This window comes from Aotus nancymaae, unplaced genomic scaffold (assembly GCF_030222135.1).
Source record: "Aotus nancymaae isolate 86718 unplaced genomic scaffold, 86718_ANA_hifiasm-v0.15.2.pri h1tg000002l, whole genome shotgun sequence".
Taxonomy (NCBI): domain Eukaryota; kingdom Metazoa; phylum Chordata; class Mammalia; order Primates; family Aotidae; genus Aotus; species Aotus nancymaae.
The window spans coordinates 1,606,513-1,634,346 of NW_026988413.1; the positions used below are offsets into that span (position 1 = coordinate 1,606,513).

General features: G+C 57.8%; 1 protein-coding gene across 6 annotated transcripts in view; it reads left to right on the forward strand.

Annotated features, from left to right (window-relative positions):
- Window positions 1–27,834, forward strand: part of PTPRN2 (protein tyrosine phosphatase receptor type N2) — a 1,009,611-nt gene that overhangs the window by 920,605 nt on the left and 61,172 nt on the right. For all 6 annotated transcript variants that reach the window (XM_064367217.1, XM_064367124.1, XM_064367043.1 and 3 more), the window contains 2 exons: window positions 121–268; window positions 21,291–21,364. In XM_064367217.1, the coding sequence (XP_064223287.1) occupies window positions 121–268; window positions 21,291–21,364 (222 nt within the window). The remainder of the gene's footprint in view (window positions 1–120; window positions 269–21,290; window positions 21,365–27,834) is intronic.

A 27,834-nucleotide genomic window follows, 5' to 3' on the forward strand; every position in this document is an offset into this window, starting at 1 on the left:
CCTGTGCGCGTGGCGGGCTCAGCCCATGCAGCGCGTGGAAAATCCTCTACCGCTCTTTGTGCATCTGCCATTCCGGGCTCCCCGCTCATGCGCGCTCCCGACCCTGTGTTTCCCTTTCAGTCCTACATGGAGGACCACCTGAAGAACAAGAACAGGCTGGAGAAGGAGTGGGAAGCGCTGTGCGCCTACCAGGCAGAGCCCAACAGCTCGCTCGTGGCCCAGAGGGAGGAGAACATGCCGAAGAACCGCTCCCTGGCCGTGCTGACCTGTAGGTACCGGCCCTGGGGCAGGGAGGTCAGGGTTACAGGTGGGGGAACTGGCCGTGCTGACCTGTAGGTACCGGCCCTGGGGCAGGGAGGCCAGGGTTGCAGGTGGGGGAACTGGCCGTGCTGACCTGTAGGTACCGGCCCTGGGGCAGGGAGGTCAGGGTTACAGGTGGGGGAACTGGCCGTGCTGACCTGTAGGTACCGGCCCTGGGGCAGGGAGGCCAGGGTTGCAGGTGGGGGAACTGGCTGTGCTGACACATACGTACCGGCCCTGGGGCAGGGAGGTCAGGGTTGCAGATGGGGGAACTGGCCGTGCTGACCTGTAGGTACCGGCCCTGGGGCAGGGAGGTCAGGGTTGCAGATGGGGGAACTGGCCGTGCTGACCTGTAGGTACCAGCCCTGGGGCAGGGAGGTCAGGGTTACAGATGGGGGAACTGGCCGTGCTGACCTGTAGGTACCAGCCCTGGGGCAGGGAGGTCAGGGTTACAGGTGGGGGAACCACCCCATCCTCAGGGTCTGGCGAGCCCTCCCCTCCTCCTTCCCGGCGCCGCCTCCTCTACAGTAGACTCGCCCCCTCCGGGAAGGCCCTCGTGGGACTCCCTTCTGTGATGCCATCCCCGGCCCAAGCATCAAGGAGCCAGCATCTTCCTCTCCTGCAGCGCAGGCTCGGGGACAGCGTCTTCCTCTCCTGCAGCGCAGGCTCGGGGACCTCTGCACCCCAGTGAGCACCAGCTCTGTCATCCTGTCACCGTGCGACCTGAAACATGTTCCGTAACCTCTTGGAGCCTCCGCATCTGTAGTTGGGGTCGTGCTATAATCCTTAAAATATTCCCGCCGTAAGGATTAGATGAGGTCATTCACACGGCACCAGCGCGTCGTAGGCACAGAATGAGCCGTGGTCACTATTACGGCGTCTTTAACCTACAGTTATTTCCACAAACATGACTGAGCACCTACTACCTGTCGAGGTATCACTGCCAGAAAATGGAAACATAAGAAGCCAGCGGTTCTCCGGGGTGACTCGTGTGGGGTGGGAGGGACACTGTCTCGTGTTTCCGCTGCGCAGGACGCGCTAAGTGGCTGACGGATGAGGATGGCGAGGGCCGTGCGGCCCTGGCGTCCACCTCACTCACCCTCTGTGTGTACAGCAGGTCCCAGGGAAGGTTCTGCACTCTGCCTCAGTCATGACCCGCCCCGCAGGGAGGAAGGAAAGGGATCCCAGACGTGTTCCCGACCAGTTTCGGAGGGAAACAGACTCGCAGTGTTGATTCGTGAATGACAAGTGTCGGCGGGGGTAGCACTCCCAGAACCCTAAGACAAGGCCTTGCGCGCGTCTCTGATGAAACAGAGGGAGCTTGGTCAGCTCACACGCCGAGAGCACGGCTGGGCCACACTCGCCTCCAGCTCAGCATCACTGCGGCAGGCGGGACCAGGGTCCCCCGGGGCCGAGGCCGTCTCTCCGTCACTGTGTCCCTGCCTCAGCCCTTCAGAGCCGGTCAAGGGACCAGCCTGGCGTCCCTGAGATGCCACCCAGCCTCGTGCGCAGCAGCGCAGCACCCCCAGCACCCCCCAGTGCACGCTGCCCTCACCTCTTGCCAGCCCACGGGAAGCGTTACAGTCAGAGCAGTGAGAAAGTGGAATCTTGTCTGGCTTCAGAAACTAGCCCGGGGAGCTGCAGAGCTGTGTAAAGTCCCATCCACCCACTGACTGCAACCTCGTGCTCACCCTTTACTGTTCAGACCAGTTTCTATGAGGTCTGGGGATGTTTAACCCCAAACAGCTCTAAAAACAGAAACTGTTGTGATTTATAAGCTTTATATCTAGAAGAAAAGCAAACTATAATACATCCCATCAGCCAACTAGCAGATATTTCCTAAGCACCTGCTGTGTGTCGGGGCTACTGCAACGGAACAAGGGAGGCCCTGGGGGAGGTGAGGGCAGGGGCAGAGGGGTGTGGTAGGGCAAGTGAGGGTGGTGGTGAGGGAGGCGTCCTGCTGTCCTGACGGGTGGCTGGTTCACAGTGAGCAGCCGCGCAGTAACCATGCATGACGTGTCTGTGTGTGTCTGGTCATTTACGAGGATGAGGAGGTGTTTTATGGTAAATACTTGAGCTCAAAGCCTGTTTCTCTGACAGCACACCCTCCCCAGAGACAGCCTGGAGCGTGGCAGAAATGATGTGGTGATGGGTTTTTCCTCCCGTGCACCCTGCAGCCACCTGGGCTGTCTGTGTGGTGTGGATGGGGTTCGGGTGAGGTACCTAGCGATGGTAAAGTGTCCTGTGCCCACATTGGACACAAGCAGCCTCTCAAGGAAGCAGCCAGCGCCACGTGGGCGGCCATATGAGGATGGGCACTGATGTGCTCCCTGGGATCAGGAAGGCCCCACCCACTCTGAGCCCAGTCAGGGGTGGGGGGGAAGCACCTCCCTCCAGAGACTCATGCTGAGCAGGAAAGAAGCCGCCTGCACCTCCTCCTGGGGTTCTCCTGACCCAGCTCTATCAGGAAGCTCATGGGACCCAGGACTCCTACCTGTGCCAGGGTGTGAAGACACAGCGCCGCCCTTCGAGGCTGAGAGGACACCAGGGAAGGCGGAGAAGGGCAAGTCCACCTCCTGGGAGAACCCCAGATAAAAATATGTTCGTGGCCAGGTGCAGTGGCTCACGCCTGCAATCCCAGCACTTTGGGAGGCCAAGGCAGGTGGATCACCTGAGGTCAGGAGTTTGAGACCAGCCTGACAAAGGTGGTGAAATCCTGTCTCTACTGAAAATACAAAATTAGCCAGGCATGGTGGTGTACACCTCTAATCCCAGCTACTCGGGGGGCTGAGGAAGGAGAATTGCTTGAACCCGGGAGGTGGAGGTTGGGGCGAGCCAAGATCGCACCATTGCACTCCAGCCTGAGCAACAACAGTGAAATATATATATATGTATGTATGTATGTATGTATGTTCATGAACACAGGGTTATTCTGAGCAAACTCGTGGCCCTGACTTTCTTCCCCACACTCCCGGCCGTCTTGCCTTTGGAAGGAAATCCTGTCCTCTGAGAGACAGCAGCTTGGCTGAAACTCACCATTGCCAGGCTCCGGGAGTCGGCCGCCTCCTCCATCTTCACTCCTGCTTCGCCTGCGGCCGCTGCTCACTCCACAAAACACAGCTGCCTCCAAAGCAGACACACATGGTCCAGGAGGACCGGCTTCCCCGTGGCTCTGGGGCTTGGAAAGCCCATGCTGTACCGTCATGGCGGGTAGACAGTACTCAGTGGTGGTGGCACACACTGACCTCCGTGCGGGGATGGAAGCAAGTCCACACGCTGGACCCCATACTGCCCTCCATGTGGGGACGGGAGTGAGTCTCAGCACTGCGCACACGCTGTCCTCGTGTGGGGACGGGAGTGAGTCTCAGCACTGGGCACACGCTGTCCTCGTGTGGGGACGGGAGTGAGTCTCAGCACTGGGCACACGCTGTCCTCCGTGTGGGGATGGGAGTGAGTCTCAGCACTGGGCACACGCTGTCTTCGTGTGGGGACGGGAGTGAGTCTCAGCACTGGGCACACGCTGTCCTCGTGTGGGGACGGGAGTGAGTCTCAGCACTGGGCACATGCTGTCCTCGTATGGAGATGGAACCTTCACGCCCTCCCTCGCACCTGCCACTCCCACCTCGTCCTCTCTGCGAGTTCACCAGGCACTCCCAGGTCTACTGAAAGGGTCCTCAGGACCACCCCTCCCTTCTCTCCTGCCCCACCTTCCCCATGCAGCACTTCCCCGGTCATTCTTCTACCCAGGAGATGGACGCAGTCGCCCGACTTCCTCATTGGGCCCTGATCCGAACGGTCCCCCAAAGGAGAAGGAAGCTCACATTATGAGATGCTTGGCTGGCACCATGCTAGGTCTAGTTGTATTATCTTGGAAGTTTAAAGAACTTAATATGCATTTTCTGTTTTTTGAATGTTTAAAGAAGAATTATGCAGCATTTCGCTCATCGCATTTCAAATTAAGAACAGCGATATGATACTATTTTGGTGCAGTATCCTAAACAGAAAAGCATTTTTCGCTCTGTGTTGTAATAACAAGAGAGAGAGAGAGAGAGAGAGAGAGAGAAAGAGAGAGAAACAAGACAGAAACAATGCAGAGAGACAGTTCAGAGAGGACGAAGCTGAAGGCCCAGGGACACGAAGACAGCTAGGAGGAGAGGGGTGTGGGGTTCACATCTGGCTTCTGCAGGCATTGCTGCTCGACTGATCATAGCCACTTCACAGCCAGAGGCGCAGCTGTGGGCATCTCCCAGAGCCTTGCCTTGCTGCCTTGCTTTGCAGTGTGGTCCAGTGACACAGAGGCCCATCCGAATACCGTGCCCACGAGTTGGGGGTCACCAGGCTGGCCCTGAGCTGCAGCTGCGTGAGCGGCATCCTGACCACAGCATCGCCGGGGCGTCGTGAGCCAGCATATCCCCATACCACCATGCCCTGCACTGCAGCTGCCTGAGTGGCGTCGTGACTGCGGCATCACCAGGGTGTCATAAGCCAGCGTCCCCCCACGCCCTGCACTGCAGCTGCCTGAGTAGCATCGTAACCGCGGCATCACCAGGGTGTCATAAGCCAGCGTCCCCCCACGCGCTGCACTGCAGCTGCCTGAGTGGCATCGTAACCGCGGCGTCACCAAGGCGTCATGAGCCAGCGTCCCCCCACGCACTGCACTGCAGCTGCCTGAGTGGCATCGTAACCGCGGCGTCACCAAGGCGTCATGAGCCAGCGTCCCCCCATGCACTGCAGCTGCCTGAGTGGCATCGTAACCGCGGCGTCACCAAGGCGTCATGAGCCAGCGTCCCCCCACGCACTGCACTGCAGGTGCCTGAGTGGCATCGTAACCGCGGCGTCACCAAGGCGTCATGAGCCAGCGTCCCCCCACGCACTGCACTGCAGCTGCCTGAGTGGCATCGTAACCGCGGCGTCCCCCCACACACTGCACTGCAGCTGCCTGAGTGGCATCGTAACTGCGGCGTCACCAAGGCGTCATGAGCCAGCGTCCCCCCATGCACTGCAGCTGCCTGAGTGGTGTCCTGACCACGGCATCACCAGGGCGTCGTGAGCCAGCGTCCCCCATGCCCATGTATGTGCCACCTCTGGTTCTCAGAAGAAACCCCTTCACTTGGCAGATGAGAACTTTCAGGTTTAGAGCACAGCCCATCAGAGCTGAAGCCCGGCCCCCCAGGTGCTGGCCTCATAGTCTGCCATGGACTCACCTGAGATTGCGCATGTGTGTTGGGAAAACCCACATACATTTCAAACTCCTGCAGAAGCATTTGAAACCGCAGCACTCTGGCTAGGCATAGCTTTCCTTAGAATACTCAGAAAACAATTTCTTTCTTTTTTTTTTTTTTTTGAGACGGAGTTTCGCTCTTGTTACCCAGGCTGGAGTGCAATGGCGCGATCTCGGCTCACCGCAACCTCCGCCTCCTGGGTTCAGGCAATTCTCCTGCCTCAGCCTCCTCAGTAGCTGGGATTACAGGTGTGCGCCACCGTGCCCAGCTAATTTTTTTTGTATTTTTAGTAGAGACGGGGTTTCACCATGTTGACCAGGATGGTCTCGATCTCTTGACCTCGTGATCCACCCGCCTCGACCTCCCAGTGCTGGGATTACAGGCGTGAGCCACCGCGCCTGGCCATGATTTGCTTATAAAGGTCAATACATGGGTGATTCTCTAACTTTGATGATTAAGCACGGGCTTTCCTTTTCCTTCTGTAGAAAAAGGTTCTGGGTGTGTATGTCACCTCGCCAAGAAAGCCGTTGGAGAGACTCCCGACCTGGCCGTCTTCCCTCTACCCCTTCTGATCTCAGCGCCAGCTGACTCTGCCCCTAGGATTTGGGAAGGCTGTCGGTTCGTTGGTGTTGGAAAGAAAATATCCCAGCAAATCCCGCGTGGGCCTTTGTCTTTGCTGCCTCACAGGCAGAAGCTGTTCTGGGCAGCCATTCTGCCGGAGACTGTGGATTCTTTTTCGGGGAAGAGATGTACAGAGTCCTTCTCATTAGGCCCTTCTCTAAGGGAAAGATTATCTAAAAGCATCGTCTCTGAACTATCATGGCAAGCGCACCTCCTGCAAACTCTTCGGGCCGTCTGGTGCTAATAAACAGCGCTGGCGAGCTTGTTGCTTAGAAGCCACAGTGACTTTCCACACAGTTCAGCTGCTCAGAGCTCAGATTTTCCATGCTCTTTACTGTCTTTCTGAAAGCTGAACCGAGAGGTTCATAAGATGTCTGGCCTGCTGTGGCGTGGTGGCCCGTCCTTCTCATGTCCTCCTTCCGATTCTGCTTACAGAATCTTCGTGCAGTGAGGGTCTCCGAGAGTGTGGGGTGAGCCCGGCCTTCTGGATGGCAGCAGCGGGGCCCACCCTCCTGGGTGTGCCGTTGCCCATGACCAGGAAGATGCACCCTCCAGAGGGGCCCCGGGCTGCGGTGTGCTTCTCCCTGGATCGGGCCTCCGCCCTTTCCCGCTGAAAATCACGTCCAGCCTGCCATGCGCGCGTCTCAGTGCTGCTGACTCTGAGGCTGAACTCACTAACAGGCAGGGCCTTTTCCTCACGGTCTCCGGTGCATCCCAGGCCCCCGCGCCGCCGTGAGTGGCAGTCGAGCGCTGTGAACAGAACCGAGCCCTGCATTCACCTGCCATCACTGATGCTCGTTCCGCCTCCAGAGCTGTGGCTCCTGAGCCACCACGTCACCTCCCTCTCAGCTCTGCGCCATCTGCTCGTTTTATAAACATGGTTTTCACATCGTCAAGTCATTGATAAAAACACATTCCACAGCTCATCCTCCCCGCCACAGGATCCACTGAGGCTCTTTCCAGCCCGTCGCTCGGGGCCAAGATGGTTCCACAGCCCGGCCGTGCAGTGCGGTGACCCCGGCAGCCGTCCCAGGCCTGAGCACTTTGGCAAAGGCTCATCAGATGTTTCCACGTGAGGCACGGGGCTAAGCACCTCCTTTCCATCCTTGAAATAGCCCTGGATTCACACGGGGATGGAGCTGGGGCTGAAGGAGGTGAGGGGCCCAAGCTTCCTCAGCAGCTCCCAGGAAGGAGTGTGCCGCCCGTGCCCCGCCATGCAGACCCAGCCACAGCCCACGCACACTGCTCTCGCAGGACTCTTTCCAGAGCAGAAGTGTGGCTGGCTCTGTGTGACTCCTCCCACACTTTTTATTGCAAGAGTTTTAAACACTCAAGTGGGAGGGGTAACATGGTGTCACCTGCACCCCCACTGCCCACCCTGGCCAGACCCCCAGGGTTGGCCATATTCGCATCACCTGCCAGCGCCACCCTGATTTTCTGGCTGGGCTACTTCAAGTCATGAGGTCCAAATACTTCAGCCTGCCTGCGGATCCTACATACAAGGGCTTCCTCCTAGGTAGCCACAGCCCCGTTACAACTAAGACAAGCGAAGCAACCCCTCAGTGCCCTCGGGCGCCAAGCTGTGCCAGTCTGCCCAGGCTTTGGAAACTGCAGAGGAGCAGCCGAAAGCACAGAGTGCGTTTCCCCACCGTTCGGAGGCTGGAGGCTGCAGTGCAGGCCCCGGAGCAGGCCCTGGGGCTGGCGTGTCCGAGGCTTTCCCTGAGCTTGCTGGCCCTGTCTGTGACCCGGGGTCCCCTTTGTTTAGGGACAGCAGACCCAGCGCACGAGGGCCCACCATCAGGACCTCACCTTCACTCCCTGGCCTCTCCAGAGGCCCTGTCTCCAAACATGGCCGCATTCCGAGGTCCCGGGGGTCAGCATGTCCACACAGGGGCGTCACAGCCACATGCTCCCGGGGACTCCCACCATTTTCTCCTCAGCGTGCTCAATTTTCCGTTTTGTTTTTTCCACCGGGATGCAATTAAGACTCATCATTGCATTTTGGGTTTTGTGTCCCTTTCGTCTTTTTAATTTTAAAACAGCTGCCCCCGACTTATTTTCCTGAACAGTGACCACCTTCACATTCCAAACACTCACAGACACTCCATGTAGGAGTCTGTGGGGAACTCTGCAAACCCACGAGAGACTCACCTGCCCGCTTCTGGAACTCCCCCTTCCAGAACCTCTCTTCCAGAACCCCCACTTCCAGAACCCCCACTTCCCAGGGATCCGAGTGTCTAGGTCTCCACAATGCTGTAGGAACACAACCAGCCTGTTCTGCGGCCTTGCCACGGCCCACAGATCTCAAACCCTGCCGCTGAGCCCCGCCCCAGTCCTCCCCATCCTCCTCCTCTCCTGTCCTCTCCCTCCTCCCGGTCCCCTTTCCTCCCCTGTCCTCCTCCTCCCCCTCCCCATCCTCCTCCCCCATTCTTCCCCTCCTCCTGTCCTCCCATCCCCTTTCCTCCCCGTCCTCCCCCTCCTCCCGTCTTCCACATCCTCCCTGTCCTCCCCCTCTTCCCCCTCCTCCCATCTTCCCCATCCTCCCTGTCCTCCTCCTCCCCTGTCCTCCCCCTCCCCGTCCTCCCATCCCTTCCTCCCCTGTCCTCCCCCTCTTCCCCCTCCTCCCCCTCCCATCTTCCAAATCCCCCGTCCTCCTCCCCCTCCTCCTATCTTCTTCATCCTCCCTGTCCTCTTCCTCCCCCTCCTCCCATCTTCCCCATCCTCCCTGTCCTCCTTCTCCCCTGTCCTCCCCCTCTTCCCCCTCCTCCCGTCTTCCCCATCCTCCCTGTCCTCCTCCTCCCCGTCCTCCCCCTCCTCTCGTCTTCTCCATCCTCCCTGTCCTCCTTCTCCCCCTCCTCCCATCTTCTCCATCCTCCCTGTCCTCCTCCTCCCGAGTCCTCCCCCTTCTCCCGTCTTCATCCTCCCTGTCCTCCTTCTCCCCTGTCCTCCCCCTCCTCCTGTCTTCTCCATCCTCCCTGTCCTCCTCCTCCGCTGTTCTCCCCCTCCTCCCATCTTCCTCATCCTCCCTGTCCTCCCCCTCCTCCCGTCTTCCCCATCCTCCCCTGTCCTCCCCCTCCTCTCGTCTTCATCCTCCCTGTCCCCTGTCCTCCTCCTCCCATCTTCCTCATCCTCCCTGTCCTCCTTTTTCCTCCTCCCACCTGTGTCATGGCTCCCTGTACTCTGATTGGCCTGCTGAGCAGATGTGCTCTTAGCAGCACGAGGCTTTCAAAGGCATCCAGTTGCTTGTGGTCTTTCACCAGCAAGAATGTGAGGGCCGCCTGTGTGAGCTCCCGGTTAGGGTCACCTTTGTGACAGGGAGGGTTGCCTGACCGTGTGCCTGCAGGGGCCGGGGAAGCCTGGATGGCAGTGCTGAGGTCCACCCTCGGCGAGAGACCCTGGGTCTCGGCACATGGTGGGGCCCCCGATGCCCGCAGGACCCCTGCGGTCTCGGACACAGGCTTATGTGACAGACGGCGGTTCAGGCTGCCGCGGAAGCAGGTCTGCCCATCGGCCGACGCCGGATCAGGGAGGCGATGCCCGCAGGTCCAGGCAGGCCGGCGTCGGGACGAGAGCCCCCGTGCGTGGGACAGGGACGCGGCAAGGCGTGGGGACCAGCTGTGGGACCCCCGCCCGCGGTGCCGGGGGGGAGAACGGGGAAGGAACGCGGCGGCCTCCCGCTGGAGGAGGCAAGAGGCAGATTCGGCCTGCGGCCGTGGAGGACCCGGCTGCGCCTGCACCCAGGACGCACCCGGGACGCCCGCTCTCCGGAGCCGAGCGATGCCCTCGTGATTTAGGCCCCGGTGCCGCGGGAGGCGCACGCGCTGAGGCTCGCGGCGTGGGTCCGCCCAGACCCGCTTCCTGGCCTGTGTCTCCGCGCGGCCATCTCCGCCCTGACTGTCGGATGCAGAGCCGAACTTTCCGTTCCGTGTCTGAGGAGTGCGGCACTGGAAGCAAGGTCACCTGCCGGCCTCACAGCGGAAACGAGGGACGCGCGGAGGCGCCCGGGACGGTCGCTTCTTATCAACGCCCGTATTGATGGGCGCCATCCGGATCCTAAAGAACAGCAGGATGCCGCGCGGCTGCTGCGGAGGCGGGGCCGGAAGTGGGGACCGGAAGCGGGGCTGGAAGCTGGGGGTCGGAAGCGGGGGGCCGGCAGCGAGGGTCGGAAGCCGGGGCCGGAAGCGGGAGTTGGAAGCCGGGGCGGGGCCGGCAGCGAGGGTCGGAAGCCAGGGCCGGAAGCGGGAGTCGGAAGCCGGGGCCGGAAGCGGGGGTCAGAAGCCGGGGCCGGCAGCGGGGACCGGAAGCGGGGGTCGGAAGCCGGGGCCGGAAGCGGGGGCCGCGCCTGTCCCCCCCCCCCGCCCCAGAGGCAGCCCGACGGCTCTCCCTGCCTCCTCCCTCGGCCACACAGCCTGACCGCACCCAATTCCCAGGCCGGAAGCACCCAGGCCCCTTCTCAGGGACTCTCCTTGTCAGCGAGATCAGCCCTCGGGGGCTGCGGTGTCATCACACAGCCACAGGACCCGGGGCCGGGAGGCGGGGCCTTCAGCTGGCGTGGGGGCCGTGGGGCCGTGGGGCTCTGCCCTGGCCGGGGGTGCGCCCGGAGCCACCCCTCCCCCTGTCCCAGCTTCACCCCAGCATCTCCCTGGGTGCCCTTTCTCCCACGCCGTGGAGGTGAGTTGCTGCTGCGAGCTCTGTGGGCCTTTTCCACACCTGCTTATCAGTTCCGCCTCCAGTAAGCCAGTGGGCAGGTTTCCTGTCGCCTCCTCTGCAGAGGCGGCTGCCTGGTACGGTGGGCTCCGTGCCTTTGCCGCAGGGTCAGCGGTCACTGCTATCTGCAGCTCTCCTCCAGCCCAAGACCGTCAGTCACAGGTGCAGCCTCTGCCCCCGCACTCCACAAATCAGGGGTTAATCTCAGGCAGCACAGCCGCAAGCCAGAGCTGTCCTTCTGGTGATATTGTGTGTCCTGGTGATTAGGCAGTGAGCCACCCACCACAACACTGTGCCCCCCCGCTGATATCATGTGTCCTGGTGATAAAGGTTGTGAGCCGCCCCCTCCACCGCCAGTGATGTGTGTCCCGGTGAGAAAGCGTGTGAGCCGCCTCCCCACCCCCAGTGATGTCGTGTGTCCCGGTGATAAAGGGTGTGAGCCGCCCCCCACCCCCAGTGATGTGTGTCCTGGTGATAAAGCGTGTGAGCCGCCCCCCCATCCCCAGTGATGTCGTGTGTCCTGGTGATAAAACATGTGAGCCGCCCCCCACCCCCAGTGATGTCGTGTGTCCTGGTGATAAAGAGTGTGAGCCACCTCCCCATCCCCAGTGATGTGCGTCCTGGTGATAGGGCGCCACACTCCTGGTCTCTGCTCGCACAGACGAGATTCATCGTCACTGCTGTTGAAATGATGGACGGCCTGTCTGTGGGGCCGTGCAGATAGCGCAGCCCTGCCTGCCTGATACCTGTGCTCCTATTGTGGAAAACTGTTCCCATTCCTGCCAGAAAGTTGCCACCAGCACACGCAGCCACACCTCGCTCTCTGTGTGTCTGGAGCTGGTCTCTGAGTTGCCTGCACTCCACAACTGCAGGCTGCTCCGGGTGGGTGCTGCTCAGGGAGCCAAGCCAGGACACAGGAAGCTGCTCGGGGCCGGGAGGGCTACAGAGACAGAGCGCTGGGGCAGGTGGTGTAAGTGGCTGAAGCCAGCTGTCTCCCGTTCTGAAGGCCCGAAGTGGAGGTCAGGGTGTCAGCAGGGCTGGCTTCTCCAGAGGCCTTGCTCCCCAGCACGACCACGGCCATCTCCGTCTTCACACGGACGCTCTCCCTCCACGTGTCGGGGTCCAGACTCCTTCCTAGTCGCACACAGGTCATACTGCATTCTGGCCGCCCACATGACCCCTGCTCCCTTCCTCTGTAAAGACCCTGTTTTCAGGGCTGGGACTCCAGCATGAGGGGGAGGGGGCACAGCTCAGCCCTGGGACCTGGTGTCTCCAAACTAGCTCAGTGACTGGGTGGACACTGCCCGCCACGGCAACCCACACACCTCTGGCATCCGCTCCCTGCGAAGCCCTGCCTATGGAGTTCCTTCTACATAGACGCACGGGTGAGACTAGTGTGGGTTAAAATCGCCTCGGGCACGGGAATCCCCAGGGCTTCAGGCCCTTCTCATCCACCTGTCCCAGTCACCTGCCCAGCATGCATCCGATCCCATTGGGGGATGACTCTCTGAGAGATCTGAGGAGGATGCCAGTGACACAGTTTACAATCTGAGAAGACACAAAACCCAGCCTCGAGACCGTGGCATTGGGCCACTCAGTGCTGCTCCTCTGGGACCTGCTTTTGGCATGTCCAGTGTGGAACCCAGACACCAGCCTCGCGCTGTTTCCGGTCAGCAGTGGGCAGCACGCTTCCCGAGTGGTGAGCAGGGCGGGCCTTGTTTTTGTGACCAGCTTTGGATGCAGCAGGGCTTTTTGGATAGGAGCCCCAGCCCGTCCCAGCTTGTCCAGAGGCGGCATTGTGTGCTGAGCCGTGGAGGCCCTGAATGGCACTCCGTGACTCCTAGACATTCGACGATCTTTATAGTTTGAGCTGAGTGTTTCCCAAAGGCGTCATTGAAAGCAGAATGTCCACCTGCTGACTGAGGATGGAGCATGTAGGAGGAGGAGGACTCCCCTCTCCAGGGTGTGTGTTCCGTCTGTTCCGTCATCGCACTGTGGGACGTGTGGGAGGAGGACTCCCCTCTCCAGGGCATGTGTTCCGTCTGTTCCGTAATCACACTGTGGGATGTGTGGGAGGAGGAGGACTCCCTTCTCCAGGGCGTGTGTTCCGTCTGTTCCGTAATCACACGGTGGGACGTGTGGGAGGAGGACTCCCCTCTCCAGGGCATGTGTTCCGTCTGTTCCGTCATTGCACTGTGGGACGTGTGGGAGGAGGAGGACTCCCCTCTCCAGGGCGTGTGTTCCGTCTTTTCCGTAATCACACTGTGGGATGTGTGGGAGGAGGAGGACTCCCCTCTCCAGGGCGTGTGTTCCGTCTGTTCCGTAATTGCACTGTGGGACGTGTGGGAAGAGGACTCCCCTCTCCAGGGCGTGTGTTCCGTCTGTTCCGTCATCGCACTGTGGGACGTGTGGGAGGAGGAGGACTCCCCTCTCCAGGGCGTGTGTTCCGTCTGTTCCATAATCACACTGTGGGATGTGTGGGAGGAGGAGGACTCCCCTCTCCAGGGCGTGTGTTCCGTCTGTTCCGTCATCCCGCTGTGGGACATGTGGGAGGAGGAGAACTCCCCTCTCCAGGGCGTGTCTTCCATCTGTTCCGTCATCCCGCTGTGGGACATGGAGGAGGAGGAGGACTCCCCTCTCCAGGACGTGTGTTCCGTCTGTTCTGTCATCCTGCCGTTGCTCATCTTCACGTTCCCGGTCTGCAAAGAATCAAGCCCATGTAGCTTCTCAGAATATTGAAACAAACATGGTCTGATAATGAATTCCTTTGCCTCGACCATGACGAGTTCAAAGTCCTTTCTGTGTGGGACGGACTGGAACCCGTAAGTGGCATTGAAGCTCATGCTGAAGGACAGCAGCCCCAGGATGTGCCCTTGAAGCCATCAGACCTCGATGGACACCGTGAAATTGAGCAGGAGCACATGGGCGCTGGTGCCAGTGGTGGAGCACGTTCCGGAACACATTCTCCACTGAGGAGTCAGAGCCCAGAACCCCCAGGAGCAAGATGCTGGCTCCAATCTCCGCAGGTCACACCGTCAACGCGAAGAAGAGGGCCTCCCGCTGGCATAACTGACTGAGCGTAAACCTTCATGGGAAGCAGAGGCAGTTGGCGCGCCCAAGAGAACACGTGAGGCCCCTGGGGAAGGAGCCCCATTGCTGAGTTTCAGGACTCAGCAGTGGCTTCCACAGATGGCCTCACGCATCCTCCACACAGCAGCACCGTGGAGCCCGTGGACTGGTGGGAGGCAGATTCCTGGCCCTGCAAAGCGGCTTCCTGAGCGTGGACAGCAGGCCGGGAGGCCTGGGGAATCGCCATCCTCGGGGATGCATGTAGCAAGATGGTGCTCCGGGCAGAGACGTCTTCACACGCATTCCTCAGGTGCAGCCAGGTGGGGTGCAGGAGGTTCTACGTCGTGATTAATGGCAGTGCTGCCACGTCCTCTAACGCACCGAGCCTGGCCGTCTTCCAAGGCTCTTTGCCCGAGTAGTAATCAGGAAGCAACAGTGAGGTGCGTCTCGCCTGCTGGCCCCTGTGTCAGTCGCTCCGTACGTCCCGCCACTGCGGGGCAGCGTGAACCTGCCTTGCCAACTCAGCCAACCTGTCATGTCGGTGCGTGTCCACCGTCCCCCCAGCCCTGCTCCTCACTGCTTGCTGCGTGCCGTTTATCACAACAACCCTGTGAGGTGCGTGTGATCAGCCCGCGTTCTGATGACAAATTCAACACCTCCCAACACCAAGCAGTTTACACAGGGCTGCCGCCGCCAAGCAGTGGGGCTGGGATTCGAGCCCCGCACTCCCCTGGGGACCACAAGGCCTTGGCCACGTGAGTCGTTCCATCCTTCTGAGCCTTAGTTTCTTTAGCCTCACATGGGAAGGTCGTCCCTGTTCTGTCCGTGGCCCAGATGGCCACTGGGTCCACAATGAGAGAAGAGGATTTAATCTGTGAAAATATGGAACATCTGAGAAATTTGAAATATTCTTTTTTTATGTATTTTTTTTTAATTTTTTATTTTGAGACCGCATTTCACTCTTATCACCCAGACTGGAGCGCAACCTCCGCCCTCCTGGTTCAAGTGATTCTCCTGCCTCAGCCTCCCCAGTAGCTGGGATTACATGTGTGCACCACCATGCCTGGCTAATTTTTTGTTTTTTTGGTAGAGACGGGGTTTCACCATGTTGGCCAGGCTTGTCCCAAACTCCTGAGCTCAGGTGATCCACCCACCTCAGCCTCCCGAAGTGCTGGGATTACAGGTGTGAGCCCCTGCAACTGGCCTAAAATATTCTTGAATAAGGCACTAACGCATGGTAAACAGTAGGAGTTCAGGAAAGGAACGTGTGCAGTGAGTTAATTTCACCCACTGAGGTTAACTCAGTTAGAGGGCCCGGTGAAGGAGGACGCTGCGTGAGTTCCCACGTTCTCCCGTCCTCTCAGTAAGTTCTCAGACTCCAGTTTTGAAGCGCACACCCGTTCTTGATGGAAACCTGAGCCCCAGGTTGTTATAAATTCCCGTCCTGTGGTCCCGCCATTGTGCTGTTTGCCTCCCCAGGGAGGCGTGATGTTTCATTTGAGAACAGGAGGGAGCAGCCTCAGTTCCGGGAGCACAGGCCAGGGCTGATTGCACGTGGGCCCACCCTGGCTTTCCCTCCAACCTGGCATTGGCCTGGAGAGGCCCCAGGCCCCCTACCTCCCTTCACTTCATAGAACGTGAAGGCCCCTCCCCAGGCCTCGATCGTCAAGGAAACTGCCCTTTAGGGTACCCTGGAGCTGGATGCCAGCATCCCATTGGCTCTCAGACATCTCATAAAAAGTAAGAGAATCACAAAACAGAGATTCGCCAGGCACGGGAAATCTCCGCAAGAGGGGCAGTTGCCATTCCTCACAGGAGTCAGCGCCCACCCTCCTCCACAGCCCACAACCTTCCGCAGTCCTCCCAGGATGGCTCCAGGCATCTTCTGGAGGTTCCAAATGACTCCGTATCACAAACAAAATGACTTCGCTGGCCCGGTGCAGTGGCTCACTCCTGTAATCCCAGCACTTTGGGAGGCCGAGGCAAGTGGATCACCTGAAGTCAGGAGTTCAAGACCAGCCTGGCCAACATGGCAAAAATCCATCTGTATAAAAATATAAAAATTAGCCAGGCACGGTGGTGTGCACCTGCAGTCCCAGCTACTTGGGAGGCTGAGGCAGGAGAATCGTTTGAACCAGGGAGGCGGAGGTTGCAGTGAGCTGAGATCAGGCCGCTGCACTCCAGCCTGGATGACAGAGCAAGGTCCTGTCTCTTAAAAAAAAAAATGACTTTACTGTTAATTTCAAAAGCAATATGTTGACACAAAATCAAATATGCAGTCAGGAAGGAGGAGCTCTCCAAAGCCTTGAGCCAGTGCCATCTTTAAAGGGCAACCTTGGGGGAAATGAATTCAGCCAAAACAACCTTCCTCCAAGAGAGCCGCCAGGAGGCCCGTGGATTGTCCTCTGCTCGCCAGCAGGGCTCAGGGGCCCAGGGCAGATTCCCCCTCAGCGATCGAGAGGAGAGGACCAGGCTCATAGAGCGCATGTTTAACTCCCCAGGACTCCTCAGCTGGCGAAGCATTTTCTTAATTTTCTGATGAGAAAATCCAGTTGGCACTTGTCTGCTGAGCCCAGTGGCAGTGGCCACGCTCTCTCCGTGGCCTGTTGCGTGCAGGGGCTGGCAGCGGGGACCCCTCAGCTGAGGAAGAGCTCCCAGCATGCTACCCTGATGCCTCCTCTGCCCCCCGGAGGCCAGGCCATGGGTCTCAGGGTGCAGCGGGCACCGTCAAAGCACCAGACCAAGCCAGGTCAGAAGCCCAGGGGCTCTGAGCTATGCTGCTTCCCTGCCCTGCTCCCTCCTGACCCTGCTCTTGGTCAAGCTTCTCGGACACACAGGAGTGGTCCCCAGTTGCTGGTCTCACAAGTGCCTAAAGGTGGCTGTCTGTGCTGAAAATAGTTATGATGAGGCATGGCCCTGGAAGGCCCTGGGGCAGCCAGAATCCCTGCTTTCATTCCCAAGCTCTGTGTGGCTGCAGCACCAGGCCCGGCCAGCACCTCTGACCACAGCCGTGTCCCTTGCTGTGATGTCTCTGTGGCCCCACTGTGAAATTGGGGGCTTCTGGAATTAATATTTGTGGGGTGTTTGAATGTCATAGTGGACCAGTTTTTTCTGATGATTTGTATTACAATTTCCTGCCACTGCCAATTTTCACTCTCCAAGAGCTAATTTGTGCAGGAGCTAAAAGCCATTGAGTCCCTGGGATTTTTGCATCATTCACACCTTCGTTCAAAGCTGATGGGATGATTTTCGGCTTCACAACATTCCTGAGACATTCAGCTGCCTACGGCATGTGCGTATGTACACATCCCAGGGAGCACGTGCTTTCTTCTCCCTGTCTCTAGATGTGTCTCTTATCCCAGCTTGTCACCCCAGAAGAGGCTGACATTCCTACCTGAAGGAGGGCATCAGGGCAGCATCCAGCCTGGAGTGTATTGATTCTAGTGCATAATACCTTCCTAGTTCAATCAGTTAAAACACTCACTCAGTTTCCCAAGCCCTAAAAAAATGTAAGTGAAATCTCCAAGGAAAATGAAAGAATTGCACAGGGAAGCAGAGTCCACGCAGCTCCGCCACCACCCACTGCTCCATGATGGGAGCCACTTCCTTCTGGTGCCAGTGTCCGCAGGAGGCCCCCAGCGAGCTTGGAGTTGGGGAACAGAGCCAGAGGGGACGAGCCCACGGCCACCAAGCACCGACCTCTGAGGGCTCCAGCCAGGATGCTTTTGTTTTCTTAGAGGAGAAGGGAATTGGTGTTGTGTGCAGCACCAAAAGGTATTCCCTGGGACAAAAGGCAGCAGAGCCGAGACACTGTCGCTTTCAGATTTCAGCCAGTGATGGCAGTGGTGAGCCGTCTGGAGTGGCCACTGCTGTCACACTGGCTCCAGCAGTGAGGCGTGACCTGGGCCTCCTGCTCCACGAAACAGGCAGGACCCCCACCCTGGGGAGCAGCTGCAGCTGCCCAGACCTCAGCTGTAGACCCAGGCATCCCTGCACTCTTGGGGACCCAGGAAGAAGATCTTCATCTTCTAGGAAACACCCTCTCCTGTCACCTGGTTTCTCCCTGCTGTTGGCACCCATTCTGATCTTGGAGCAAAGTAAAGGCCAAGCCTGAGTGCTGTCACAGCCCAGCAGATGTGGGCACACTCAGGGCAGTGCTCACACCAGCCCCCTGCCACCTCAGCCCCCTCTGGACTTTGGGCGCCAACAAGCATGGGAGGGAAACTGAGAGAGGGCTGAGGCAGCTCGGCGCTGGTCTGCAGGTGCCAACAGCCTGGGTGCCATGAATGGCAGCAGGAGGCAGAGATTCCTGAGTGAAAGGGGGCGGGTCCCTTGTGAGACCCCACCTTCAGGCCAGGGAGGGCCTGAAGGCTGAGGGCTGGGCTGCAAGTCCTGCAGATCAGAGTGGGAACTTGTGGTGCCTTTTCTGGGCCCTCCCATGGCTACCCATGGACCAATCAGCATGTACTTCCTCCCCTCTGAGGCCCATAAATGCCCCAGACTCAGCCAGAGCTGGACCAACATGGGGATGACCAGCTGCAGAGAAGAGCTACCCTCTCCAGGGCCTCCTCTCTGCTGAGGGCCATAGAGACAATGGGATGACTGGCCTGCAGAAAGGAGCCACCCACTCCAGAGCCTCCACTTTTCTAGGAGATGAACACTCACGGGGACACACTCGTGCAGAAAGGAGCTGCCCCCTGTGGGAGACTGAGCAACATGTTCTATTGCTCCATAAAGCTCCTCTTCATCTTGCTCACCCTCCACATGTCTGCATACCTCATTCTTCCTGGTCGCAGAACAGGAACTCAGGACGTGTCAGATGGTGGGGCTACGTGAGCTGTAACACGAACAGGGCTGAGACATGCCCCTTGCTCACCAGGGTGCGGGTGAAGAGAAGGAGAGAACAGCTGCAGCCCTTCAGGGAGCCCAGACCTGGGAGCTCCCCAAGCCAGGCCTGTGACTCCATCTTTGGGGCCCTGTGGTTCCTGGCATGTCCATGTCCCTCAGTGTTAGCTGTGGAAGCTGCCTGCAGTGTGCCTGGTCCAGCCACAGCCTCGCAGAGAGCCGGCGCCTATGCTGGCCCCTGGAGCTGCCCGCCCTGGTGCAGCAGCCAGCATGCCTGTGTGCAGTGGCTGGACCCCACGCCCCTCATATATCCCTTGCTGCCCCGTGCCTGACTCACCTTAATCACCCTTGGCAGGCGGTGGTACCCAGGCTGGTAGGGTGAGCTCAACACACCCTGCCAGGCCCAGCCTGAGCAAAACTCAGGCAAAGGTGCCACCAGCCACAGAGATTTCTGGCCAGAAAAAACAACACCCCAAAGATCCCATAACACTGGCACCTTGCAGAGAAAAGGAAGTGGCCGCACACCAGGGATGCAGGAAGAGCAGGAGGGGCTCCTGCAGCTTCCCCTCGTCTGCAAGCTCCAGTGGTCAAAGTTCCTAAAAACAGGGCAAAGAGGAGGGTGGTGGCAGTAAGCACAATGATGGGGGTTACTCCAGAACCAAAGCCAAGACAGCTCGTGTATCACACACGTCACAAGTGCCGAGTGTCCTCGCCACTGCACCTGGCTTCAGCAGCCGCCAGGTTACTCAGCCTGTTCAAGCAAGTTTGTATGTCAATCTCCACAGGTAGATTTCTCCTCGATTTCCTCTTTATCTGCATTTTATTTGTCTCTTACTCTCCTTTTAAAACTGAATTCCAGTAATCTTGGGGACTTATCTGTTCATTGTCTATGAAACTTTATATTTTAGACAGTGGCTGATTGCTGAACATTCATATTTCTGCTTACCTGCTGTGTGTTGCCAAGTGTGTCTGTTATTTAAAGGCCAGTGTGGTATAAAATTCTGTGGAGGAACCCCTGACCTGAGCGTGTGAACTCCACATGGGGGAAGACACTAAGATACCTCCGTTCTGCTGAGTGGGAGCTTTGCCGGTTCCCCACATGCCACTCGTCTGCCTCCCACGTAGAGGATCACAAATGGAGGGAAGAAGGGGAACAGGAGCATTGGAAAGCACGTGCAGGAGGGTGTCAGTGAGTCCTGGGAGAGGACGTGGTGGGCCCTGGAGGCCAGGTGGCCACATTGCTGGGCAGGTGGGGAGGCTGGTCGGAGGTCCCATGCTGCCAGACAGGTGGGGAGGCTGGCCGGGGGTCTCATGCTGCTGGGCAGGTGGGGAGGCTGGTCGGGGGTCCCATGCTGCTGGACAGGTGGGGAGGCTGGTCAGGGGGTCCCACATTGCTGGACAGGTGGGAAGGCTGGTCAGGGGGTCCCACATTGCTGGACCGGTGGGGAGGCTGGTCGGAGGTCCCATGCTGCCAGACAGGTGGGGAGGCTGGCCGGGGGTCTCATGCTGCTGGGCAGGTGGGGAGGTTGGTTGGGGGTCCCATGCTGCTGGACAGGTGGGGAGGCTGGTCAGGGGTCCCACATTGCTGGACCAGTGGGGAGGCTGGGACGGCTGGTCGGGGATCTCACGCCGCTGGACAGGTGGGGAGGCTGGTCGGGGGTCCCACGCCGCCGGGCAGGTGGGGAGGCTGGTCGGGGGTCTCACGCCGCCGGGCAGGTGGGGAGGCTGGTCGGGGGTCTCATGCCACCGCCGGGCAGGTGGGGAGGCTGGTCGGGGGTCCCACGCCGCCGGACAGGTGGGGAGGCTGGTCGGGGGTCTCATGCCGCCGCCGGGCAGGTGGGGAAGCTGGTCGGGGGTCCCACGCCGCCGGACAGGTGGGGAGGCTGGTCGGGGGTCTCATGCCGCTGGGCAGGTGGGGAGGCTGGTTGGGGGGTCCCACCTGTCGGGGGGTCCCATGCTGCTGGACAGGTGGGGAGGCTGGTCGGGGGGTCCCACATTGCTGGACCGGTGGGGAGGCTGGGACGGCTGGTCGGGGGTCCCACGCCGCTGGACAGGTGGGGAGGCTGGTCGGGGGTCCCACGCCGCCGGGCAGGTGGGGAGGCTGGTCGGGGGTGTCACGCCGCCGCTGGGCAGGTGGGGAGGCTGGTCGGGGGTCTCATGCCGCCGCCGGGCAGGTGGGGAGGCTGGTCGGGGGTCCCACGCCGCCGGACAGGTGGGGAGGCTGGTCGGGGGTCTCATGCCGCTGGGCAGGTGGGGAGGCTGGTCGGGGGTCTCATGCCGCTGGGCAGGTGGGGAGGCTGGTCGGGGGTCTCATGCCGCTGGGCAGGTGGGGAGGCTGGTCGGGGGGTCCCACATTGCCGGACAGGTGGGGAGGCTGGTCGGGGGGTCTCATGCTGCTGGTGGTGAGCCCTGGAGGCCAGTTGGGGGTCCCACATTGCTGGACAGGTGTACCCTGAAGGCTGGGCAGGGGTCCCATGCTGCTGAGCGGGCCAATGTTTCTCTGACCCCTGTGCTGTGTCCTTGCAGATGACCACTCCCGGGTCCTGCTGAAGGCGGAGAACAGCCACAGCCACTCGGACTACATCAACGCCAGCCCCATCGTAAGTGCATCGCCGCACAGCGCCCCGGGCTCTCCCTCGGGGCAGGGGCTCCAGTCTCTTCCTTTGGGGGCACGGACGCGGCCAATCACACAGGAAGGTTCTCGGGGAAATCGAGTCCCCACCTGCCTCAGGGTCTCTGCAGTGGATGACCCGCTCTGCCCACTGGGCTCCAGCCACTCTCCCGCTCCTTCACCCATGGGGCTGTCTGTGAGCAGTGTGGGTCCCGGCTCACACTGGGCGGTGGGTCCCATGACTTGTGGAACACCCGGCGATGGCGACTGGCAGTTTCCTGACTGGAAGCCGTGGCTTTCGGGGAGATCTATGGTGGATGCCGTTCCCCTTTCCTGGAGCTCCACGTTCCCTGCATATTCACAGGCATGGCACACTGGGCCCCGTCCACCCTTTTTGTAACAGTCGGTGGCAGGGAGGCAGGTCTCGAATTGCAGGTTTCTTTTCCTAAAGTTTTTCCAGCAAGCGGGACCCTACTTCCTAAGAAAAGGACTGTTTGCTGGCTGTTCCTCCCCCTGGGATGGACGCTGGCGCAGTGGGGATCCGACTGTCCTCTGTTTCTGGGGACGGATGTGGCAGCTTCTCTTGCGCCATGAGTTGTGAGTCCCTGTGGCCTGTGGCCCCTCACTTCCCAGGGGGCAACTCTCAGCCCACGCCTGACATGGTTGTCACCCTTTCAACTCTGGGCATCCCCCCTTCCTGTTGTGACCCATGGCGGGCACAAGGCTGAATGGGGAGGCTCGAAGCCCTCCCGGGGTGAGAAGAGGAGGGAGAGAAATGAGCGTGGACAGGGCTAAAGCCACATGCTGGGGACGCTCAGACTGGCCGTTCAGATGAGCAGTAACGGGCAGGTGGCGGGGGTGGAATGGGACACTGTCCAGGCCGGGGGCTTTACAGACGTGGCAAGTGGCATTTAAAGCAGTGGTGGAGAGGCCAGGGCTCTGTGCGGCTTTATGGCCGATGCTGGTTGTTGCGTTTCTCCCTTTAAACAGTTCTTCTCAATTCTGGTCTTCAGGGAAGCATAAGGACATCTCACTAAAATTCCAAATTTGCCTTTAAGCACGGTGCCTGCAGGATGCGAGGCTGTTCTAGGGCTGGGGGATATGGGGCAGGTGAGGGAGGCACAAGTCACACCCTGTGGTGGCCGACGTGTCTTTACTCGTCGTCCATAGGGAGCTTCGGATGAAGGTATTGGCCCAGCTGCCTGTGGGCTGCGGCCACGGATGGCAGACAGCACCCCGCGCTTGGCTCTGGCCATCTCTGCACAGCTGGGGGCAAAGCTGGGCAGATGCTCACACGCCTGAGCCAGCCTGGTTTTCCGGCACCTCACAGCCCACACATAAGCAGATTCGGCTTTGAAAGAGTGGACTCAAAGTGAAGAGCTGGGCTGGGGTACTTGGTCTACACCACCTGAGCCCAGGCTTCTGTTTATGTGTTCATTCTTAAGAAGGAATCACTTCCTTGTTTCCAGCAGAGGTCGAATCCCAAGTTTGGTTCAGTCTGAGTTTCAAAGATCCTCATTCATCATCCTTAATAAGATGTGGTGCATGTAGCATTTTTCTGTCATCAATTCTAACTCAAAAACATCAAACCCAGGCCTCACTGATGTGCCAGCCTCTCACTGATGAACAGAGCATGAGTTCTGATGAAGCAGGGTGTGCGTCGTGCCTGGATTCCGTTCCTGTACTGCATGTGGCAGAGCTGACAACACAAACTGTTGGAAGGAAAAGAGGAGTCATGTTGCGGCCCCGTTTCCCCGAGATGAACCGTTTGACGGGGCCAGAATGAGGAGTAAAGCCATGATTCACAAGTCTAAAGAGGAGAGTTGAGCAGTGCGGCTGTGCCCAGCCCTCCCTGACTTGATGGTTTCCAACTTGCAGCTGTCTAGGCTATTCCAGGCCACGGTCAGGCCACGGCCAAGCCACAGCGTGGGCAGCAGTGCCCAGTGCAGCAACTGTGTCGAGCTGGAACCAGTCGACGGCTTTTATGCTCATGTGGGAACCAGAGGGCGGGTGTGTTTGGGGGATGAATATTCCTGCGCATTCACGCAATTCCCTTTCCAGGCCTTACTGGGCGGGAAGTTGGGTCAGAAGGCGGGGCTGGCCGGGAGAAGTCATTAACGGTACCTTTTACATCCTTCCTGTATTTCATACCACAGTTTTTTTTTTCCAAATTTGGGTTGTAAGAATGAAGCAGAAGAAATCGATGGTGCCTCCTCTTTCTGAAATAGCTGAAGGTACAATGATAATGACCTTCCCAGCAGCAGCTGAATGAAAGGCTGACAGTTACAGGAAGGGGAGGCCCTGGCTGCACAGGACAAATCTATGATAATCGCATCTGTCATATTTGTACTTAGTCCTCATTAAATTTCAGGGAAGGCATCCAGCAGTAAATAATGTGCAATCTTTGCTTTTAAATCAGAGATCATGAAAGTCAGTGGGAGTTCTGTTGTCCCGTGGAGGGTGTCTGAGAGAGAAACCCAGGAGCCACATTTAAAACAGCCTGGTTATTACTGAGGACACCGAGCTGAGGAATGGCATCCACTCAAACAGCATCCAGCTTTATCGCCAGGACAACTCTGGAATGCTGGATGACACCTAAAACCAGACGAATTCTTCATTTCACTGTCTATTAAGGGAGAAAAAAACATCATTTAGAATTTCAGTTCAGAATGCATTTAACTCTGGAGGGACAGAGTGGCTTTTCAGAAAAGGAAGAGAGGTCAGATGTCCTGAGTATCATAAGAAATTGGCCAACTATGGGACACACTTCAGTTATTTACAATCAAACTTCTGTGTATAATAATGGCTTATAGTCAGTATTCTACTTTAGTAAATCTCAACTCCTGAGAATACAGTATAAAAATATTTCAAGTTCAAAAGTCAGTCTCGTGGCCGGGTGCAGTGGCTCACGCCTGTAATCCCAGCACTTTGGGAGGCCAAGGCAGGCACATTATTTGAAGGTCAGGAGTTTGAGAACAGCCTAGCCAACATGATGAAACCCCGTCTCTACTAAAAACACAAAAACTAGCCAGGTGAGGTGGTGTGCACCTGTCGTCCCAGCTACTCTGGAGGCTGAGGCAAGAGAATCATTTGAACCCGGGAGGGAGAGGTTGCAGTGGCCGAGATCACGCCACTGAACTTCAGCCTGGACAAAAGAATGAGACCCTGTCTCAAAACAAAGCAAAACAAAAAAGTCGATCTCCCATTGATTACCGAAGCTCCAATTTCCCAGTAAATTCCCATATTAAGACTTAGTATTTGAAAAGGGCCTTGGCGATTCCAATCAGATGTTGGTTTGTTTTCAAGGAAGCATTCCATGAATTTGCTTTAAATGTCAGGAAAGGCAGCTGGAGAGGCGGGCAGGTAGGAACACCTACAGCTGCGCGTACTTCCTCTTGTGCAAGATTTCAGAGTAAAGACGCCACCCCATGCCCTTCCCCAAAGCTGGCCAGATCCTCTTGAGACGTTTGGGTCACAGCTGTCAGAGACCAGGGCTGCTTTGGGAGCAGAAACCGGCTTTCCCTTCACCTGCCCAGCGGCGGGTGGCCTCCGCCATCGCTGAGGCTGCTGCACTGCAGAAGCGAGTCCAACGGTCCTGACGTGCTGAGGGCTTCGTTTTTAAAATGAGCTTTGTTTGGAATATTGGGGAAATGATGGCTAAGTTTTTCATGCAGATTAGACTTTCTAAAGATACCTGCTTAGTAATTATCCTCCAATAGCATAAGGGGCCCCACGACGCCATCTTTACACAGGTATTCAGAGATGCGGAGGGACACACCCCACTAGTCTCCTAGTTCATGTGACATCTTCCAAAGAATCAGTCAACCAAGGGATAATACAGTGAACACAGACAAATGGGTTTCATTTTTATTTTTAAAAAGTAGGCCAGGCACAGTGGCTCACACCTGTAATCCCAACACTTTGGGAGGCCGAGGGAGGCTGATCACCCGAGGTCAGGAGTTCGAGACCAGCCTGGCCAACATGGTAAAACCGTGTCTCTACTAAAAATACAAAAATTAGCTGAGTGTAGTGGTGCACACCTCTAATCCCAGCCACTTGGGAGGCTGAGGCAGGAGAATCGCTTGAACCCGGGAGGCAGAGGTTGCAGTGAGCTGAGATTGCACCACTGCACTCCAGCCCAGGTGACAGAGCGAGAGTCTGTCTCCAAAAAAAAAGTAAAAACAGAATTATACTGTTCATTGTACTTGCCATCTGGCCATCGATTTTCATGATGTCACTTGGAAGGAGTCACACTGCCTTCTCTGTGGTACCGGGCTCTCTGGGCGGGTGTTGCTGTGGAAGGCCCCGTCTGGGGAGAAAGCGCTTGGGAACGCCTGCATATCACCGTTCAGACACTCGGAGCCGCACGCTGCTGGAGGGCACGGCAGCTCTGTGCCGAGGAAGCAGCGCCCTTGGTTCACTGAGGACAGCATGGATGCGTGTTCACGGGCCGCAGACCACCCAACAGCTTGGCGTTCACCTGATAAACTGACAGGTTTTCACTGACAGCTTCGGGATGACCACCAACACTCAGACACACACATTCGCACAGATGAGTCTGCACGCACACGTGCACTGCAATCCAGAGCTAAAGGACACTTAGAAACTGCATCACCCAAGCTCCTCACTCCCTAACCACACCCACCTACAGCTAGTGAGACTGAGACCCAGAGACAGTAACAGACCATTTCCACTGTCAGACAGTCTGTCGAGAACGGAACACTCCTACAGATAAAAAGTGTATCACAGTGAAGTGGAAAGTAACCGGCAGAAGGCGAAGATGAAGACTGAAGATGGGAGGAAGCCGGAGTAGGTGCTGTGTGGATCTCTGGGCAGGGAAGATGGCAGGACACACACCGCCATGTCACATTGTCAGGCAGATGCCCTTGCTGGAAAAAGCACTGTTGGTAGAAGCTCACTTGATTTCCTCCAAAGACACTTTTCCTGCCTGAAAAGCTTAAATGGAATAAAACCTCTGTTTGGTTAGTTAAGGATTTGCTTGACTCTTCCTCGAAGGCTGTGTGAAACCACGAGAGGCCACCTGTGGCCTTGATGGTTGCCGCTTGCACAGAACACTTCCACCCAGAATTATCTTCTGTTCAACAGAATGTGCCTGGAAGGAAATGATTGTCTCCTGAATTATTCTTAAACTGATGACTCATGTCACCATGTGGATCGTCGAGCTGCTCCCGCTATCACAGTGGCCCCCACAGGGTGGCAGGTGGGCGGGAGGGAGGTGAGGCCGATCCCCACTGAGTCTGCACGCCTGCACATCCTGTTCAGCCACCCCTCCCAGCACCCTGGCTGTATTTGCTCCTGTCCTGGGCATGGGAGCAGGTGATAGGTGTGTGGACTTTAGGACACCTTAGCAGTTCAGACCTAACACAACAGTCACCTTAGTGATTCTCCTGCAACCCCATCCAGAATTTTACTGTCAATCACCTAGTTCTCATTTTGAAAGCAACTAAATGTGCTAGCTTGAACACGCTTGCAATTTTAAAATGTGTTGCTGTAGAAATTGCTCTGGGGGAAAAAAAGGCACATTTAAGAAGGAGGTGGGGTTTTCCTTTTTGTGCATTACTGTTTGTAGGGAAGACACAGGGGTCTCTGTAAAGCTGTCACCCCCAACAAATGCGTATTTCAAAAAATCAAAACTCCTTATTTCTGCTAAGCGTTTTTCTACTGAAACATTCTAATTGGGGCTTTCAGTGACAGTAACATGATTTTACCTGTATTGTGTGTGTTGTGGTGAATTTCAAAACGAGGTCCGGTTTTAATTACGAATCACTAAATCAGATGCACAGAAAGCTTTTCTCCCTGCCTTCCCCCAGCCCCCGGCTAGCGTCACCATGTTGTTCTGGGAGAATAACTTACATCTGTTCCTTTATGCGCACCCCTCTTTCATGGGAACATAATTATAAGGTGCATTTGGTGCCTTCTTTTGTGCTGACAGCCGTCATCTCTGAGGCTGGTGGCGGCTGCACATGGCCGCTCTGGGTCTCTGTGAAAGAAAACGTGCCTCGTGTCAGCTTCCCAAATGCAGCAGCACTTAAGGTGACACCGGGGCCACCACGGATGTCCTCGTGTGTTGGCTTAAAATTACATAGGGTTAAAACTTGCTCGCTTTTCACTGTGTTGAGAAATGTATTCTTAATAATTACCTTCAAATCCGGAGCACTGTAAATCTCAAATCAAACCCTGATAGCAAGAGTAAGTTCTAGTCCTACACACAAAAGAAGAAAGGACTGTGTGTGTCAGTGCACACGCGGCTGCCTCCCCGAGGTGAGAGGATTCCCCCCGCACCAGGACTCTGTGTGTCAGTGCACACGCGGCTGCCTCCCCGAGGTGAGAAGATTCCCCCTGCACCAGGACTGTGTGTGTCAGTGCACACGCGGCTGCCTCCCCGAGGTGAGAGGATTCCCCCCGCACCAGGACTGTGTGTGTCGGTGCACACGCGGC